We start from the raw sequence: 20,235 nt of genomic DNA on the forward strand, positions 1-20,235 counted from the left end.
AATAATCACAATGCCCTATGCCACAGCTTCCATCCATGTCATTAACATCTATTATATATCAAAGCTCAAGATTTGTGAAAGGCATTTGGAGTTTTTCACTCAACCGGAGAATGCTAAAAAGATAGTTAAGTCTGAGAAAACACTTCATTACCAAACTCAAGAGCAGTTGAAAATTAAAATATTCCTTTAAACTGGTATTAAAGTCTGACCCTTATTAAATATCTGGGTCATCATAATGTAAGAAGCACAGAAATACCAGAAAAAATAAATTTTACTTTCATTTAAAGTTATAAAAATTTCAACAAATTTCTGTATGCTATTGTAATTTCAAAATTTATTAACAGAGTTTTCATTGAGATTTAGATTCTCTTTAAACATTTTTCCACTTTACTCCTTTTCTGAAGCTATTTTTTCTTTCAGGTTTTGGGGGCTTGTGTGTTTGTTTTGCCTCAGATCTTTCCTAAATTTATTAACAAAAGCATGATGCCATTCTATCTGGGGAGGGGTGTGAATGAAGAAAGTCTACAGCTGCATCCCTTCTTCCAGACATTTATCTGAACTTCCAAAGAGACATGATGGGGGAAAGGCATCAGTAAACAAACATTCCTGGTGGAGCTCTCACAGAAGGAAAGGAGAGGAATGATTCTGTAACTGGGACTCTAGTTATGAGGCAAAGAAGTTAAGACTGGCACAGCACAGGTTGACCAGAAAGAGGCAGGTGGCAAGTCTGCTGGAGATACAAGAAGCAGGCAGCAGCAGAAATCCTAGTCCCTACCTTCTTGTTGGAATAGCGTGGAATGTTTATTTTCAGACATTAAAGATTTAAGACTGAGTAGCATATACCTATGTGCATATATTTTCTCTTACTGTGTTATTTTTTCTGTTGCTAAATTCAGAGCATCCAGATGCATTTGAGCCAGTCGCAAGCCAGGGAATGTCAAAAAAGCACCAATAAGTGAACACAGAACAGCCAGGAACAATTTGAAGGTTAGTTTAGACACAGGACCCCTAAAAGAAAAGAAAGGAAATAAGCATTTTCTTGGGGAGGAAGTTGATGGGCGGGGTATCAGAGATTACTTTCAACTCAACAGTAACTAATATTTAATCAAAAAGTATTCTACAGTTTTACTCTAGAATCACTACAACCATTCAGGAACTAAAATCAAAAACAAGCAAGTCACCTGTTTAACTACTAAAGTGAATAGCAAACCTAAGCCACTTCCTACAAGATGTTAAATCTGTTAGTAGAGCAAAACAAAAAAAAGAGTAATTTTATATTGTAATTAACAACAAACTGTGTAAGCTACTGGAATGAATTCAGTGGTTATTTTTCTAACAGAGGAACATATATATTACAGGTTTAAATGATCAAAAACAAAATGAATACGTTTATGATATACTACCTGCATTCTGCTTTTATCCATTAAAAAGCTCTGTCAAAATTATTGCTGCAGTTTTCCACAAATTTATAAAAAACATACATGCGTCCAATTAACGTGTCTCTTCCAAGTGACTAATACTGTTTGTTTTAATGAATTATGCATTAAGTAGCAAGTACAGAAAAAAGTACCCAGGATGAAATGAATTATGGAATTAATAAACACTAGATTATACACAAAAAACAAGTGACATATAAATGCATTAAAGAGAAACAAAACCAATTCTACTTATCCATGTGAGTTTTAGATTGGTAGTTAGCCTACATCACTTAAACTACCAAGAGACACCATCGTGAACTCAATCACTGCTGTAAACAGCCAAAGCACTGCAAGAAGTTTAAAAAATAAATGAACACTAACAGGAAAATTAATACAGAAGTTAGAAAACTTGCAATAGCTTAGGAAAACCAGAGTGAAGAAAGGTTATGAAACACACAGGATTCAGTTAAGGGTTTTTCATTAGATTATTCGTATCTAGAAATGCTACCTTTTCTAAGTAGGCAAAATTTGAGACTTTTGTTCTTCAGAAATAAAGAAACCCCATAGTTCTGGCATGGTACTTGAGAACTTCCAAGCAAGAAATTCAAAGCTGAGCTCCCACAATAGTGACATACCCCATAAATGCATGGAGCTTGGAGTTAGAGCTGTTGTGCAAGAACTGTGTTGTAGCAGAAGTCCATTTTACAATACACAATAGCTGCCTGTAACAGCAACTGTATATAGAAGCAACATCACAAGCAACAACACCTTTCTGTGACAGTCTAAACAAAACTTGGATGTCCTATAGCAAGCAGATGTATTGGTGTAAGAGGAAAACACTATTATAACTTGAAAATGTGACTGAAAGACAAACTTTACTCCTAATGCCAGCTTTACTGCAAGCTCCATCTGAAGCTTTTGCACGCTTACTCTCTTGCATACCAGAGGAACAGCAAAAAGATGTTTATCTTCTGTTTTAACCAATCTTTGCAAAACTGGAAGGACTGTCTAAGAGTTACCTTGAAAAAAATGTTTACAGTTTTCATTTTTTTTCCTTACAAAGTATCAGTGTAGAAACTATGTCCAAATTAAAAAGAGAAAACGAAAATGCAACAAGATACTTATGAATACTAAGAGATAACTTTCACTAATAATTTTCACCTCTTCACATTTTTAGAGGGACTGTAAGCATGTACCAGAGCAAAGCATGTGAGACAAATGCTTGCTAAGAAAATCCAAGTGGTTCAGCTATAAATGTAAATATAATGTAAATCAATGTATCTCCAAAAACTTACTGTGATTCCAAACCCTGCTTTTCAAGAAACTGCATAGCACTTTCCGAGAAATTTGAGAATCCTGCAGAGACACATACATTATATGTAATTTATAACAATACAGACACAGAACCCCTTGAAATAAAACGCTACATAACAGAACATCTTTTGAAAAGTACTCATATGCTATCATAATTCTTTCAGTCTTTGAAAACATCTTTTAATTCATGGTCATGAAATGTACAAATATCAAAATCAACATTGACAAACTAAGTACTTGTTTTTTTTTTTTTAGTAGATCTTCACTTTACTATGCAAGGCAAAACAGGTCAAAAATAAGGCAAAGATAAGGAAACAACCTTGCCTGGAAGGTGAATATAAACAAACAACCCATTAATATCACAATATTTAAAACAAAACAGGAAAAACATACAGGATATCCTTAAGAGTATGTACTCCAAAGCAAGTGCATCACATATAGAGTTAATATTAACATAGGTGTTTCTCAAAAATTCCTAAGAGACTTGAAATCATTTTTCCAGTCATGCAATGAATAAGGCCATCACAAACACTAAAGAAAGGAGTTACCTGATTCCAGCCCAAACTCTAGATAGTTTTCTGTCACAATCAAAATTGCCATTGCCTTCACAAAGAAGAAAAAGCCAAAGGTGACGCAGACTGATCTTTCACCTCCTTCTTCCACTTTGAAATAATGGGTGGTCAATGAAAACAGTACCTTACTACACAAGAAAAAGGTCAAGGAAAATTAAGTTTGTAAAATAACTACATTTAAGAATTTTAGAAACCAAAACATATTTAAGAAACCAAAAATAAAACAATTGTTATCTTCAACGTAAAATATCAACTCAAATGAAAAGTATTCCTAACTACATAATTCAAGATTTAATACATGTCAATTTCAAAAATCAAAATCTTACTTCTGAATGCAACAACTGTAATCGCACGGAAGTGAATAAATATGTTTTTAACCAGAGATGAGCCACAGATATTCTTCCAGGACACACAACTCTACAGTGTACATGCAAACAGCAAGGAACAGGATGCTCCAACAAGCACTTCTACCAACAATGGGATAAAATTTCTCTCATTTCTAAAAGGAGAGAATTTCTACTCACGAGAAGTATGTGTTTGTCTTCTGCCTTACAACAAATCATGACAAGTGCCACAGGACTGCTGCTTATATTGTGAGATGACTTTTGCTAAGCAGAAAAAATATGAAAATATGACACTTGTGTTTCTCAACTTCCACATGCGTGTGAGATTTCTCAACTATCAAACACAATAAAATAACAGCATATTTAGTACTACATACAAAAGAAAAAACAATGCCGTTCTCGTTTTGAAAAAAAAAATCTAGCAAATCTGGTATGATATATTTAGTCTTTTCATGTAACCCCAGAGTCACAAATATTAACATCTAAGCCACCTGCTCTGTTATCAAACTGTTTTTAGTGTTTGTTGAGCTATGCATTTCTAAACATAATTAGCTCCAAAACAAAACAGAAGATAACTAAAATTTCTGTAGTGTACTGCCAACACTTATTACTACAAGCTAAAGCCCACTGTATTTTAATTTTTCTTCCCCCAAGTGACAGGTATTATCCAGTTCATGCTTAAATAAACTACTGAGAGATCACTCCAGACATTACCTCCTTAGGAAAAAAAAAAAAAAAAAAAAAAAGAAAAGCAAAAAAGAGACTTCGGTCTTTTCATATATTTTTTTTTTCCACTACACAATAACAATCATCTATATTTGCATTTCTTTAAATACTGGAAGTACTTTAAGATGTAGATTATATGAAAATACATTTTAGAGTTATCTATTCAATAAAACATTTAAACAGTCGTATCTCAAAAAAATAGGTAATTATGCAATATTGCACTTCATTAAACAGCACATATTTAACATGTATGCTGTTGTATTTCATTATTTCATTAATTATCTCAATATGCAATACTGCATATCTCAGCAGTATGAAATAATAAAATATAGCAATAAGCTCATATAAACAGTAAGTTGGCCTAAGCACAACATCTAACAACTCTTAAGTTCAGATTAATTAACTTAAGCTCCCTTCAAACTTTACTGGTATGGTATCTCATACCTAAGTCTAAAGGAAGACCTCATCCTAAAAAGAGATGCTTAATAGCTTACACAGACTGTTTTAGAAAGCTGTGTTTCTAACAGCGACCATTAAAAGAGTGTCAGGATGATTTTTAAATATAAGAGTTAGGCCAAGATAATTCACAACCTTGTAAACATTTTTTCCAAAATGCAACTTTGATATATTTCACCAAAAATAATTCTTAAACCAAATGCCTTTTTACAGGTAGGGATATCCAGCATAAATTGAAAATACACTTATTTCAAATCTCACAGTTATCCAAAGTACTTCATAAAGTTTGTGATAAAGAGTACTAACCTATAAACAGATTTTAAAACACCCTATTTCATGTTTTCAACTATGGGTTCTGCCTAAAGTATCTGGAAGAAAAAAAAAAAAGCATCCTGATAGTAAATTCCAATTCTACTGCAGATTCAGTTCCCTGTACGTAAAATTAAGGATTACGCAAATTAAGTGTGACTGAAACGCTCTGTTAGGCAACAGAGGTGATTATTCAGCTGTTTTAGGAACAGAGAAAATCAAAGAACTACAGAACAGAAATCTGAGTTCTATTTATGACTTCCTTTCAGTGCTTGCCCTATGCTTCAGGACCTACTGAAACAGTAATTCAGGAGAATACTGTGCTAAATTAAGAGATTCCTTCCCCCCCTCCAATTTCTTCATTTTGGTCACAAAAGAAAACATGCTTGTAGAACTGAAACATGTATTTTTTAGAAAAATAAATTTATCTTTTAAGTTGATAAAATTCTGGAATTTTCAAATGATACAGTCCACTGGTATTTATGCACATGGCTGTAGAGAAAAAGATCCACCTCCAGTTCCTAATAAAATTCATAAAATTGTTGGAGTCACAGGAGAAAAACAAACTTCTATATAATTTCTAACTGCATGTATACTGAAAAAAAATTATAGTTTCCAGAGGTTATTTCAAGGTCTGATGACTGAGTTTCTCTACATCAACCTTGAGTCAAGTTAAAAAAAGGCTGTTGCTTTCCTTTAATACGGCCACTGATACATTTTCCAAAAGAAGCCAGTCAGGTTTCCTAATTTATAAATGAAATCGGGTTACTTAAATGTTTTAAGATGAAAGGCAGTTTTGCAGCTGAGAAGTATCTCATTTATCCTATACCATATAAATTCTCCTAAATACCTTGCCCTTTCAAGGGAACGGGTTGAGTACAACACCTATTTAAAGTCTTACAACTGAATAATTTGACATCGTCAGTTGTTCTCAACCATGAATTTTAAACACTTGTACAAGTACAGCAATTTAAACACGGAATTATTAAGATGGACCATCTCTCAATCCTGTCTTACTCTACCCTCACCCACATTCTGTCACTAATGAAACAAACCCAACACTCTGCAAGTATGCTTGCTGCTTCTGCTGCATTAACAGTTGTGATCAATAATTCAGTTCACTAATTTTGAGTATTTCTTCTGACAAAAGCCACCTCTACAAATTTCAGAAAAATAGAAGTTGTTCTAGAATTAATTCCTGACGTCACATTGACTGCTCTCAGTTGAAAGTATGGGGGCTACCACATGATGATGGATCACTTCTGGTCCTAACATACCGAATTGCTAACTAAATAGTCATGTAAGTTTTAAAGGATTTTCAGCATAACAGGGGCCTGATGTAATAAAACAAGAATGAAACAGTCTTCTGAAATCTCTTCTCACTCACCTAGCTTCCAGCGATCACAATGGACTGTTTCATTAATACCTCTGTCTATCACTCTTTGCACCAACCCCCTTCAACCAAAAAGCTGTAATGCCAATAATATGCTATAACAACATGTTTATGGAGATGTTAACTCTAATACAAAGACAAGTTTAGACTGAGCTCCCTGGTACTGCAGTCTTCTGCATTGCCACTAACCCCTCAGACTGGACAGGATCACAATACTTTATCCCATCAGCCAGGAAACACACAGGTAATTAAGTCAAGCCCTTTTAGTATTAGGAAGCAGTGACTTTACAAGGATTTCTACACCACTACCTACTCTGTGAAGAAGCCTCCAATAAAAGCAAGGTTTGTTTTATGTCACAGGAAAGCAAACAAACAAAAAAAAAACAGTAAATAAAATTTGCACAGTGTTAGAAGACTAGTTCTAACCATTTGTTTCCTTTGTACAATTCATGAATAACTGTTCACGTACCTACCACTGGATACCAAATCACACCTTCTGTTGCATCAGCTCACAAACTATCCAAAAGGTAGACTTTTTTTTTTTTGAGGTGATTAATTAAAATTTCTACAATTCAGGCTCCACTGTTTGAACAACGCATTCAAAACAAAAGAGTAGCCTTGTATGCGAGTTTCTGATTTCCACGGATTTGTTTTGGTACTCTTGGTCCTACATACAAGGCCATTCTACTCCAGGCTTTCCCTGATTTGTCTATGTTTTCAGAAGTGCCACATGAATTTTAAACTTCAATTTCTCTAGCCTTTCTCTAACCCCAACAAACTACTAGAATTCCTTAAGAATTCTCTCCAAAGTATACTGTTAGCAAAAAAAAAAAAAAAAATTGCTTCTTAGCTAATACACGCCCAGGTACAATACTAAAAAATGAAGTTAACTGTTCAGTTTGTTAAATAGAATTCAGCTTCTAGCACATGAACTTTTGCTTTTAGTATTATTCTATCTGATCTTACAATTAAAAAAGTCTGAGTACTTCTATACATCATGCCACCAATACACACACTAAATTTAGTTTTCACCTAATACAATTGTCCTTTTATGCTGCAAAATGATTTCTTTCTGACAATGGACAAAAAATCACCCGTCCATTTCCACAGCAGACCTTAAATTTGAAATCCCACATATAATTATGGGATTTGATAATCTACTGGAAGATTTTTAGAATCGGAAATATGCTTCATACCAGTGTTTCAAAGAGAAACCACAGATTATTTGATAGTTGTCTTAAATTCTAACAAAAATTGCGCTACTTCCTCTCTGCCATACTTCCCTTTCAGTCACGTACAAAGGCTAGTGAGAAAACACAGGTAATGTGCTTCCACCACGCACTCTGTTACAATCTCCTTCAGGTCCAAATGCTCAATTAGATCTCAAATGCTTGGGACAGAATAGGACAAACCTGAAAATGTTGGTGTAGGCTCAATTTACGTGAAAACAGCAGGTCAGAAAGAAGCAATCAGAAAAAGACCCCAACAGCCACTTGCATGTTCAGATTACTGAAGCAGAAAGCTGCCATGCAACTTAATGTTTATAACTTTCTCCAACTGGTTTTTCTCTGAATGAATGACTAAATGAAAGCAGTGATTAGGACTGCATTGAAACACCACCGTAAGAATGAATGTTGCAGTCAACTTTCACACATAATCCATGGCAATATAAAATTCACAACTTCATGTCACGTACAGTTGCAATCACTGTAGTATTATTTAAGTTGGTTACACCCAAGATTTGAAAGACGAAGCAAATAGATCATTGCCACCAACAAAGTTAAGAGTGCTTGTCTTTAGTACCTGAAGTCTTCCATTAGTTCATTAACCTCCTCCTCATTCTCAAAATGGGAGTCAGAGATGTTGGCTTTCATTAATTATTTCTTAAGCAGCATCTGCCTCTGTCTCCCTCTGTCTCTCTCTTCCCCTCTGACTGTCTGCTGAGACTAAACTGTAATTCCTGACTTCAACCAACCAAACGAAAAAAGACTGCCTAATAACATAGCTAATATGTCATTAAAAGTTGCACAAGAGCCAGCAGAGACCTTCTCGTCAGTACCCAGCAGATCAGAAAACCACTTTTTGTACCATAGGTCTTTCCACTAACAAATAAGAGTCAATGGAGAAATACTTGGTCTGGACGCAAGCTACTGCCAAGTCACTTCTTTCCAGAATTTGTATCAACTCTGTCATCCAAGAAGTTCTTACTCATTACAAGGAAAATTCTGCATACCATTAATACTTCAGGTTAGTCAGAAAAGGAATGTCTGCCCTTATTGTAAAGGCAGCATCTATTTTAACAAATATCAAAAAGAGAGAAGTATTAAGCATATCCAGAACTGTCAGCCAGATATAACCAAGTTATATCTGAGAGTTACAACCAAGAGTTCAGGTTTTACATAAATAACACCACCAGCTACAGCTAACATAAGAAAAAAAAAAAGCGAGAAACAACAAAGAAATCACTGTAAGGCTCTGTGTTGAAAAGACATTTCCACAGAAGGATCGATTTTGAATATTCTACTGTTGTATCTAACTTGATACTTCAACCACTTGTCAGCTGTTGAGGGAACAAAGAAGTTGTACAAATTCATTTTCTAACTCGTCTCCGCATGACCTGCACTCCTCCAGGACCTTACTCAATTTCTTTGCTTCATCATCTCTCTCATCTTTAAAAGGCAACTTTCCTCCCCAAAGCCTGGCTTGTTCTGTGGAAAGCAGTTACTTACTGTGCAAGCATCCACATCTGATACTGCTTTATTCAGTAAAAACAAATGCAACAGTTGCTTCTTTTATGGCTTGATATTGCCTGTTTCCTAAAATACTCTCCTTTTGTTTCCCTTATTTCCAGAAGCAAGTGTAGCTTTCCCACAGATCACTGAAAACACAGTACCATCTCTGCTCCTACAGCTGCCTACACGTTCTATTTTCTATGGAATCTAAGAAATAAAAATCTAGAGTTATGCATTCATGCATGAAACTTTAAACTAAATGACTACATACATTATTTAGTTAAGGCAGTATCAGACTAAACATACCAGAAAAGTGGGCAGTAAATCACACGCTTCTTCAAAAATTATAAATACTATTTGTACAGAAATGCATTGTAAGGCTAGGCAAAACAATATATTTGTTAACATGTCTTGGGTTTACAACAGCCACATACTGCTTGAGAGTATGACTTTTATGTTAATGTACATGTATTTTTTCCATAAACAGTTTGGAATAAATGTTTACAAGCAGCTGGTACCACCATGTACAGAGAGTACGTACAGCATATACATTACCAGACGATAGCACTAGCTTATACAACCTTTTTTCCAAACGATAAATATTTATGTATTCTGCAAACCAATAGTTCAGAGCTTTCTATGAATTGCAAAACGATGTAAGCTATTTGGAACTGATAGAATGACTTAAGAAAACAGAAAAGGATACACTGCAAACGCCAAGACAAGCAGACACCACACTACACTGATATTCATTTCCTGTGAGGGCTTCACAATACTGTAATAGGCTTCAGTCACCACATACACAACTGTAGCTGCAACAGTAAAATCCACCAGCCACTGATACTCAGGAAAGTAATGCAATGCTGAAAAATACAAATTTGCAAATGTAATAAAAATGTGATATTTTTAATTTTAATTTTATTGACATAAACAGTGATGGTTAAAGTTTGTTTTCAAGTAATTGAGGTCTAGACAGATCCACATTATCAAAGTTGAGAGCATCAACAACAACAGTCACGTTTTCCATTCAACGATCTCTCCTCTTAACCTGAGCCTCTCTCTTTACCCCTCTTAATTGATACTGGGTTACTATTCAGCTATTTCTAAGCCTACAAGATTTTTACAATTTTATTATCCCAGCCTTTATATATTAACCTCATAATTTCAAAGAGCATACCTAATTCAGATCTCAACATCATAACAGAAAATGGCTCTCCGCTTAATTTTAGTTAGAGTTTCTATGTAAGGGTTATGATTCTCATGTTCAAGATTAAACGTTCACTGGCAACTGCTTAATGTATATATACATACTTCTTCACTCTCTTAAAAAAAAAAAAAGTAAAACACAGTTTGCTCAAGATACATCATGCCATCATTTCAAACAAAAAACAGTAACTGAAACTTCCAAGTACTTTCTTTTTAAAAAAAAAAAAGCTTTAAAAGAACTCTGCATTTCTGTCTGCATCTATTTGCTCTTACCTATAGTGTCCCTTTCAGTCACAGACTTTGTTTCCAGATGAAGATCAATGTCCTTTGGAATGGTTAGAGGTTTGTTTTCAATATGACCATTATATTTCCTAGAACAATAAATAAATAGATAAATAAAATATACACAGATAACACAGTATCAACTTTTTTTTTTTTTTACATAATGGCATTTCAAATTTAAGTCTGAAGACCATTCTTCCTTTAAATGCAAACATTTTTATCTACCTAGCTAAAAGCATTAATTCAACTTCAAATATGAAAACATCTCAAGAAACAGCAACACATGTCAATAATTACTAGCTTTATCTCTCAAGGCTCTGACATACTACTGTCATATACTGTCTCATACACACGTGGGTCTCAGTGGCTTCTATATGCGGGGTCCTGAGTATGTCATAGAACAAGACCTGGTGAGCATCATTTACTCCAGACTAATTTTCTCTAAAGGAAGCTTTCGCTGTTCAGACTGTCAGGGAGCTATAGAGTTGTCTAAGAAGTTATGCCAGTCTCAACAGTTTTGTGATCTGAGTACATCTACAGAGCAGAATATATTTATCCTGATAAACAAACACCCTGACGAAAACCAAAGCTAAATTAAGACTCCACAGTTGAGGTCCAGGCCAGGTTCCTCTCCACACCAAAATAAATAAATAAAACAAATTTCCCAAAATAGTATTAGGCCCATTGGGGCCTAATATAATATCAAGACTGTTGCCTAAACTGGGCTAACCTAGATCCTTGAAAGATGTATCTTACCAGCCATCAAGCAAAGTGAACTATAAGACAGTTTTATAATCTAAAAGGTCATGTACAGAAATACTATAGGCTTACTTAGACATCATCATTCCCCTCTTCTAGTTCCACTGAATCAGCTTTCAAATACGGTATTATCAAAAACGTCATATATAACATGATGTTTTGTTTCTCAAATTGCTAGTTAGAAGTAACAGTTTTAAAGAATCTTCCCTGCCCACACCCCCCCCCCCCCAAAGACAATAGACAAATAAAAACCAGAAAAGATATTTAGAGCACCAAGTGCATTTTTATCTGGAGTTCTGAAACTATATTAACATCATAAGCTTTAAAATAAGCCATACCACTACACTTTAAATTGAGGATGCTTGTAAAAGAGCTTGAAACAAGTTAAGTTACATAAAATGGGCTGAAAGATCATCACTAACCTAGGTAAAACTTACTTCATCACTATATATAAAAAAATAATTGAAGCAGATAAAAAATATTTTCCCAGGTTAAAAAAAAAAAAAAAAAAAACAACAACAAAGACCACAGACCTCAAAAAAAACCACAATGGCTAGAACAAAACAGCATTCTTTGAATGCTTTAGAACAGAATTCAGAATTCTTTAGAACAGCACCTCTGAAACCAGAAAAAAGGAGAGGTGGATTTTCCATAAAAAGAAGAGCTACTAGGATAAGCAAGAAAAAGAAAAATCAATCATGAACATACTTTTAAAGAATAAGATCCTCTCAGCTATCGTGTGAGCTGAGAATACAAGCAGAAGGCATCAATAAATACTATTTTTTCAGATGATACTGATATTACTATCACCCAAAGCACAGGAATTTTAATGGACAAACTGAAATATAAGGATGGAAATACAAAGCACTACTCAAAAATTTCCTGTACACAAGTCTAAACGAGAACTTGTAGCACTGCCCAGCTGCTTGAGTGCCCAAGCTTCTGCGTGCTTCCCTGCCCCCCGTTATACTCATGTTCTGCTACGTGCCCCCAGGAGTACCATCATCATGATGAAGATAAGCATTTGGATAACTGAAGTCATTTCAGATCAACTAAATTCCTACACTTTAGTCATCCCAAGGGATCCATAATCTAAGAGACACAGGACAAACCCAGGATGTCTAACAGCTTTAATTCTAAGTAATTCATAGTAGCTATGGACCTTTTCATTAGCCTAACAATTTAATACAACACAACTCTGAAACAAAAAATCCACCTAATATTCATCTGCTATGATAACCTATAGCATAATATTCTGAAATGTAATATGCATTGAGTAAAACAGACTAGTAAAATACAAGTTCAGACAACAGCTGTTTCCAAGGCTAATTTTCAAACAAGTTCCTTGGATCTCCTTTCACCATTTTTTTCTTATTACTTCAAACTGAAAAATTACTGAAGGAGCAGGCACTACATTTCACAAGACTAAAAGCTTGATGAAAAACATTCTTTAACCTGAAGAGACATGGAAAAAATCAAATAAATGTGTTATTTCTCCTGCTCTGTTTCACATGCCCTTGGTTCAAAAGAGCACTGCATTCCAGTTGGTGCAACCTAAAGAAGCCAATATCCAAGCCAATTCAATAGGAATAGTTCCTACTTTAACAGTAGGTCAGTAGTTCTCCAACAGCAGCAGCTTCTTTAGAGGGAACAGAGGTATATCCATTGACTGAAAAGTAAGGATATTTTCATTTTATAAAGGCAAAGCAATACAAGCAACATTTAAGCCTCTGTATTACCCTCCTGGTTCCTCTGAGGTTTCCTATCCACCTGTTAATAATGTTTACCTATTTATTACAAATGTATTTTCTTGGTTACATATTAATGTAGTAAGATAATTATGTCAATCATAGTAATTGACACCAACAAGATTTGACTGCCTAGACACAACGGTATAACATCATATTTGAAACATTATATGCAACAGCTTAATAGTTGAAAAAGGACTTAAAGTATGTATAGGTGGCTCATGATACAGGTTCCTATTATGTCTCACAGTAAATTTTCCAAAGATTATGAAGTTTAAACTTACATGAACTTGTCATGCTTTCACTCAGCAGAGCATGCAATTGCTCTGTTGAAAGTGAGAACACACGCACATGCTTTGCATGGAAGAAGACTGGCAACACTGAGGAAAGGCATTAGCAAAGTAAAATTATTTTGTAATGTGATTTTTGTTTAAGGCTCCTATTCGTGGACTTAAAAATGTAATTAGGAAGTATCACTGACTAAATGGACAATTATAGATTTTATTCACAATTCTATTCACTTTTTTTTTCTTCAACTTGTTAACAGAAAGTGGATAGATACAGTGAGGTTTTAAATTGAAGTTACCTAACACTAAGGTGACAACTTAGTTCTTTACCTCAAAACACAGCAAATAAAATTCCTAGCTATGTAACTTAAAAACTTTGAAATCGAAAAAAATTGCACAATTCATAGATTACAGGTGAACTTTGTGGATTAACACAGGTGTTAGGAATAGTAAGAGAGCAAATCATATTGGAATAAAAGACAAAGGACTACAGAAAACCTCCCGGATCACCAAAAAGAAAGACAGAACGTTTTTGTATTTTGTTGTTTGGTTTAAACATAGCCAATTCAGAAATTCTGCACCACAGCAAGCTCTAACGCACCAAGCTCCACTTCCTCCAACTGCGCTTGCTGCTGTTGCACTTTTGGTGAAGGTGTTCCAGATCCCCAAGACTGAACAGGAGAAACCTGTTTCCAGCGGAATTTGAAGGACAGCTCTGTCATCCCTAGCTTAAAAAAGCCAAGCTCTTTTAGCCTCCTCTTGTAGACCAGCTGTTTCCTGGATGATCCCCGCCACCCTGCAGTTCACCTGTTCAAGTCTGATTTCAGTTTTCTTGAAAATGAAATTGAAAATGAAAATGAATTAGAACTGTTCACAGTAATCCCGGTCAAGTTCTATAAAAGTGCCCTGTGCAAGAGGATTACTATTTCCCTCTCTCTTCTACTAGAAATACCTCGCCTAATACATCCGAGGAGTGCATTTACCTCTTTCATAGCTGTCTAAGAGTAGTGGCTCAGTATAATCCTGTGTTCAACTAGTACACTCAAATCTTTGTTCTTTTGCTTCAGCATGAAGAGCTCCAATCCTACAGAAGATTTCTTTCCTCAGTCTCCATGAAATGAATAGATTCATTAAAAAAGTCCTTGGCAAATTCACGAGCCACTTTTAAGGACTGAGATTTATCTAATCCTGCACAATTTGGACATGTTCAACTCCCTCTAAACTGAAAAAACAATTCAGTACAGAGCTGTGGAAATGTAAGCGTTGAAGTCATACGCAACACGAAGTTTTAGAGCCACAAAGTCATAAGATTGACAGCAAAGTTGTTTTATGGATGATATTAAAAAATGGGGGGGGGGGGGGGAGGAGGAAGGGAATGACAAATATTTACCTATCTTTTTTGCTCTTCCCTCTTTGTTTCCCTGCTAGAATCCGTAGCTCTTCTTCAGTAGGATGTTGATACCATCGTAAACTAATGAAAAAGAAAATCTCATGTAACGCAGCATCAGCATTAGCAATTTAGTGATTTAAAAAAAAAAAACTATGTATCAACACAGATCTATATGCATATTGAAACAACAGTCATTTGCAATACCTAAGCAAAATACCCTTTTAAGCATCAGCACTGTCTGAACCAAACAGCCACAGCTAAACTTCGGCACTCTTCAGGATGAGTCACTAATTACATAACATTAGAAAGCTTTACCATTATCCTTCACAGCATGCCCTTCACTTCTTAAAGTAAATAACTATTATCAGTCTTTCTTCTTACACAGACCAGATCGTAACATCTGTATTTCTGTCCTAAACAACACACCCCCTCTGATAACTTCAATCTAACCAGAAAAAGGAAGAAATGAACACCGTGGCTTACAAAAGCACAGATACTTATAAATTAAAAGTATATAACTGCAGCCTAGAAAGATATTTGCATGTTCTATTATTTCATTTATGGATTCACACTAAAGTGTTACTTAAAAAAACAAAAATCACTAATTTTCATGTAGCCGAGCTTTAAGATTCTCCCCTTTCACGAGTCGATGCACTATCCACTTATTTAAAAGGCAAGTGGTGGCAAGGGAGTTCTGAAGCGAGAAAAGAGAAATGGTTCAGTCTCAAAGGTTTATCCTTCTTCCTATGCAAGAACCACGGTAGCTGAAATAAGGTCTTTCCCATGTGGCAAAAGTGGGCTGCCCTTCACATTTAGGAAGACTGTCACTCTGATTTCCATGCTGAAATGCTAAGGCAGAGGAGCCCAACAACAAACAGCAACAGACTTGGAAAATTTATCCAAATATATGTGGAAGTCCTTTTGTGGAGAAAGCCACTATTTTGTGTTACAGGTTAACACAGGGTAATAATCAGAAACAGCCATAACCATCATTATTACTCTGGTTAAAAAAAGCTCATCGAGTAGGACCACTCAAATCTACATCAGTGAATTTGAGATTATTATAGCCAAAATTCTTTACCTGTTTAGTATACTAACACAAATCAAGGATACTTAAACAACAACTTGGTCTTAATTACACTACAAAATTGTGTTCCAAGTGATTCATAATTACAACTAACAGGATACAAGAGGGTTCTTTTACTAAATAAACCTTACAGCCTTCAATTTAAAATGTTAAAACCAAAAGATTTCAAACATTTTCATAAAGGTAGAGCTGAAAAAATATTTAGTTTGTATTTGCTTTAGCTTATGCACGTTTAAAGCTGAGACAACCCTGTAGCTTTGATAGATTCAAATTAATCTCAATAGCAAGACCAGCACAGATATGCCCTAGTTAATTCGAATACTGTCATTAATAAATGCAGAACAGTACACCATTTTTCTCCTGTCATCCTACAGTGGCTTGGAAATAGAAGGACAGAAGAGGTTGAGCAACCTAAAAGCAACATTTTGGTAGAGACAGTTTTACTAGTTAAAAATGCAAAGGCCTATGGAGATACTTGGGCCGCAAATTCATTTACTTAATAAATGTGAATATTCATATTCTGTTGAAGCTCTGAAAGCAGCATCATTTGAAAAAGTTTGCATTCCTTTTCAAATATAAGTAAATGGTTTTTCAACAGTCAATACTTGTTCACCCTGCAACAGAATAGATTACTTTGTATCCACCCTAAGAACTCTTAGATTTTGAAATGCCTTTCTTTCTTTTAATGGACTTTGAATGCACACATGCAGGCACCTTGAAACCAACTTTTCTTAGACAACTTAGAGATGCTGGCTTTACTGGTAATGTGTTTAACCTCCCTCCCCTTTGGTGAGAGCTCTCTCTTGTAGGTATTTCTGATGACTTCACTTAGAAAAGCCTCCCACCTCTTTGGAAGAAAAATGTTTAGGCCAAATAACTTAAACCACAGATTAGCTGAAATATATTGACAAGAGGAAGGAGGAAAAGGTGGTAACATTTCCTAGGAAAGCTGGACTGCAGCGTGTGTGGTGTACATATACATGTGTATAACACTCTCCACCGCCCCACTAACACAGGTCTGTCAAAGAAAACACTTGTTTGCAAATGTACAACTCTAAGGAAAATATGTTAACATAAACTTGTCAGCTAAAGTAAGAAAATAACTATTTTTCTTTCTGACAGTTAAATTCAGATTCCTGTTTCAGCAAAGCTTCCGGCTTGTTTTCATTTCTAGAAAACAGAAGTATTTCTGTCTCTTCACATAGTTCTTGTATTCCGAGGGTTATTCACAATGACTGAAACTACAATGCACTAAAATAGTTACCAGATAAATAAAGCACTGAAAAGCAACAATGAGATCTGCAAGGTTACTAGCATGAAAAGCAATAACAATACTCCCATTGACTTCAGTGGGAGCACAAGTACAAAAAACTTGCTTTATGTACTTATCAATCTGTAGGTGTGCAAAGAAAGAGAAAAGGATGACAAAACATATTTGAACAGCAAACCTTTCCCTTTCACTGGCACAAGGTATGCCTTAGAACAAGGATCCAGAAACTGAAAATTCCAGAAGAATGAAGAACAAGGGCTTAATATTGAACAAGTCTTTAAAAAAAAAAAGACAAATGTATAACCTCTTAAATCAAAATTTAAACAAATGTTTTAAATATCACATTAAAGTAGAAAATATTGTTTGAATTATCATTGATAAAAACACTAGAGTAGTACCACACCATAAAAAACAAAGGTTGCAGTTTCACATTTACTAAAAATTTTCAAGAGTTCACTAACAATGTAATACTTCAACAATGAAACTTCTCATAACAATTAAGAGTATGATTCCTCTTTGTATCATCTGCCTGCCCACAAATCTGTTTTCCATTCCAACTAACAAGTAATACTTAATTAACATTTAAACAAGAGTCATTTTTCATTGGCCATTATTTCAGTGTTGAAAAGAGAAAAATTAAAAAGAATAAAACACTGCTAATTCCAAGATGCAGAGGTAAAAAGGTAGTGGAAAATTGCACAAGACCAGTTAAGAATCCTGTGGAGCACATTATTATTCAAGGATATTCCTTCAGAACTCAAAGAGCAGAGATTTTGTGTTCTCAAAATTTTAACCATTATGAAAGACAGCATACTACCTTCTAATCATACAAAGTGTTTTTCTTCCCAGAAGAAAAAAAAAAACAAACTTTTTTTTTCATTTTTATTTTTTAATATTTAAGATACTGATTTATATTCAAAACAGCAGCTGCTTTTAGTTATTATGGATACAAACACACAGGGAATGCTCCCCTTGCAACTCATTATATCTGTTTGATCTATTGTTATGAAAGTACTATACTGAAATTGATACTAATCCTGTCCTATGAAGTATTAAAAAAACAGGATTCTTAATAAATGCCTACACACTCTGTATATCAGCAGGTGCATTGTTAAGAATATATTCTTTAGAGCTCTGTATATAGTTTAGCTTTTCAATATTAAAGTATGCAGCTTTTGTCTTTAATAATGTAGAAGCTGGACAACAGCTAACTTTATGGCTGATACAATTAATAGCACAAACAAGACTCCATTTCCAGCAGCACTGCTGTTATACCTTGAACCTGTAAGTCAGGTGTCACAGTGCTGTGTAAATAAAGTTCAAGAACAGTGGATTGCTTTCTTGGAAAGTAATTAAACTAAATTGGTATGTTCTACTGTTTCTACTCTGATGCATAATTGTTTTATCATATTCACAAGCAGTGTAGCAACTGTGTGTTTTTTTTTTAATCTTACCTGCCACTGCAGAGAAGCCAACGAGCAAGAGAATAATGAGGTATGATCTTCTGTATGACACTAGCCATTACCATGGTCACCACCAACTGTACACCTATCACACCCTGTAGAGGAATAAGTCAAACAACAAGTCAGTATGTGTTTTTAAAAAGTGCTGATGAACCTTTTTGTTTGTTTTTACATATTGAAAGCACCTTCATATCACACGGATAACATTTTTTCATTTCTTTTTAAACTAGACAAGAAAAAAAAAAATATGCTGTATCAGTTTTCAATAAATCACCTGGACCTTGCCATCATCAGTTACGTGTATCACCTAAAAGAAGAGGTGTTGGTGGATCTCAAGGCTAGTAGCATCAGCAACTCTCTGACAGATGATGCTGTGTGCACCAGAGCGCCTCTGCTCACCAGGTTGTGAAGCTACATCTTGACATGGCACTCCACGGTACGCCACACCTCAATGTTACACCACCGACTATGACTATAATCTTGCTTTTTGTGGTCATTTCAGTTCTGGCATGATTTAAGAGCTGACACCAAACAAACCCACTGGAGTTAAGAATTTACAACATCTATGTCTCGAAATGTCAACCTTCTATTAGTACAGAGCATTTGGCTCCTTACTGAAATAAAGGAACATACGGTGAAGGGAGGGGAGGGTGCACAGGAATGGAGGTAACTTCACTTTATCACCCAAATCTTGATCAAGATTTGGCAATTGAGCAGGGCCAGCAGTACTCTCACCCCTCATCACTCAGCAAGCTTTAATTCTGACTGTTAGCTCTTGCTTGTTTCTTGTTGCTTTATTAAGCAACGTTAAACTTCTCAAGCTAAATAACAATGAATGCAACATTGCATCACATTACTTTAATCCTGCACATGAAATTCTATCAATTAATACCATGTTAAAAACATGAAGTATGTACATTTTATTTTCTCGTATTTCCAAGACTTTCAAACTTAACATATAACAAGCAATAGAAGAAGAAAAACTATCCAACCGATATGAGGAAAGTTCACCAAAACATGGCACTGAAAAGACACAAAGGATCAGCCAAATTAGATATTCCCACCCTTTCAAACTATTTTTGGGAATACTTTCCTGTGAAACGGAGTATATGTACATTTTCAATTAGCACACAAAATACTACATTTAAGAAATGGTATGTACATGTTTACCTTTAAATTCATTCTTAGACATCACGTTTTGGATATTGCTAGTTACTAACAATGCCTTGAAGAGAAAATATTTCTGTCTGCAGTTGTACAAGCTGGGAATTACACTTCAGTCGCTCTGTATTGACGTAATGTGTAATAGAAGGTCAAGAGGTAAAAATATTTCTATATACAGAAGCAGTATGCCATTAACCAGTGGCAAAGAAGTCATAGACGGGCTCACCTTTTTTTTTTAATCTTTTTTCTTCTTCTTCTTTTAATGTTTAAATGGAATATTCTGTATTGTGCACGTTGCCTCTTGTCCTTTCACGG

General features: G+C 34.9%; 1 protein-coding gene across 5 annotated transcripts in view; it reads right to left on the minus strand.

The window, feature by feature from the left end:
- Window positions 1–20,235, minus strand: part of TMEM161B (transmembrane protein 161B) — a 47,565-nt gene that overhangs the window by 20,092 nt on the left and 7,238 nt on the right. For 3 of the 5 annotated variants that reach the window (XM_050716451.1, XM_050716450.1, XM_035563196.2), the window contains exons 2-8: window positions 18,748–18,851; window positions 14,937–15,017; window positions 10,744–10,841; window positions 9,971–10,127; window positions 3,281–3,432; window positions 2,714–2,774; window positions 868–1,008 (exon numbers count right to left, since the gene is read on the minus strand). In XM_050716451.1, the coding sequence (XP_050572408.1) occupies window positions 868–1,008; window positions 2,714–2,774; window positions 3,281–3,432; window positions 9,971–10,127; window positions 10,744–10,841; window positions 14,937–15,017; window positions 18,748–18,851 (794 nt within the window). Of the gene's footprint in view, window positions 1–867; window positions 1,009–2,713; window positions 2,775–3,280; window positions 3,433–9,970; window positions 10,128–10,743; window positions 10,842–13,111; window positions 13,159–14,936; window positions 15,018–18,747; window positions 18,852–20,235 lie in introns of those variants that run through there. The other 2 variants (XM_035563197.2, XM_035563198.2) reach the window with 2 other exon arrangements.

The sequence above is a fragment of the Cygnus atratus genome, chromosome Z, assembly GCF_013377495.2.
Source record: "Cygnus atratus isolate AKBS03 ecotype Queensland, Australia chromosome Z, CAtr_DNAZoo_HiC_assembly, whole genome shotgun sequence".
Classification (NCBI taxonomy): Eukaryota; Metazoa; Chordata; class Aves; order Anseriformes; family Anatidae; genus Cygnus; species Cygnus atratus.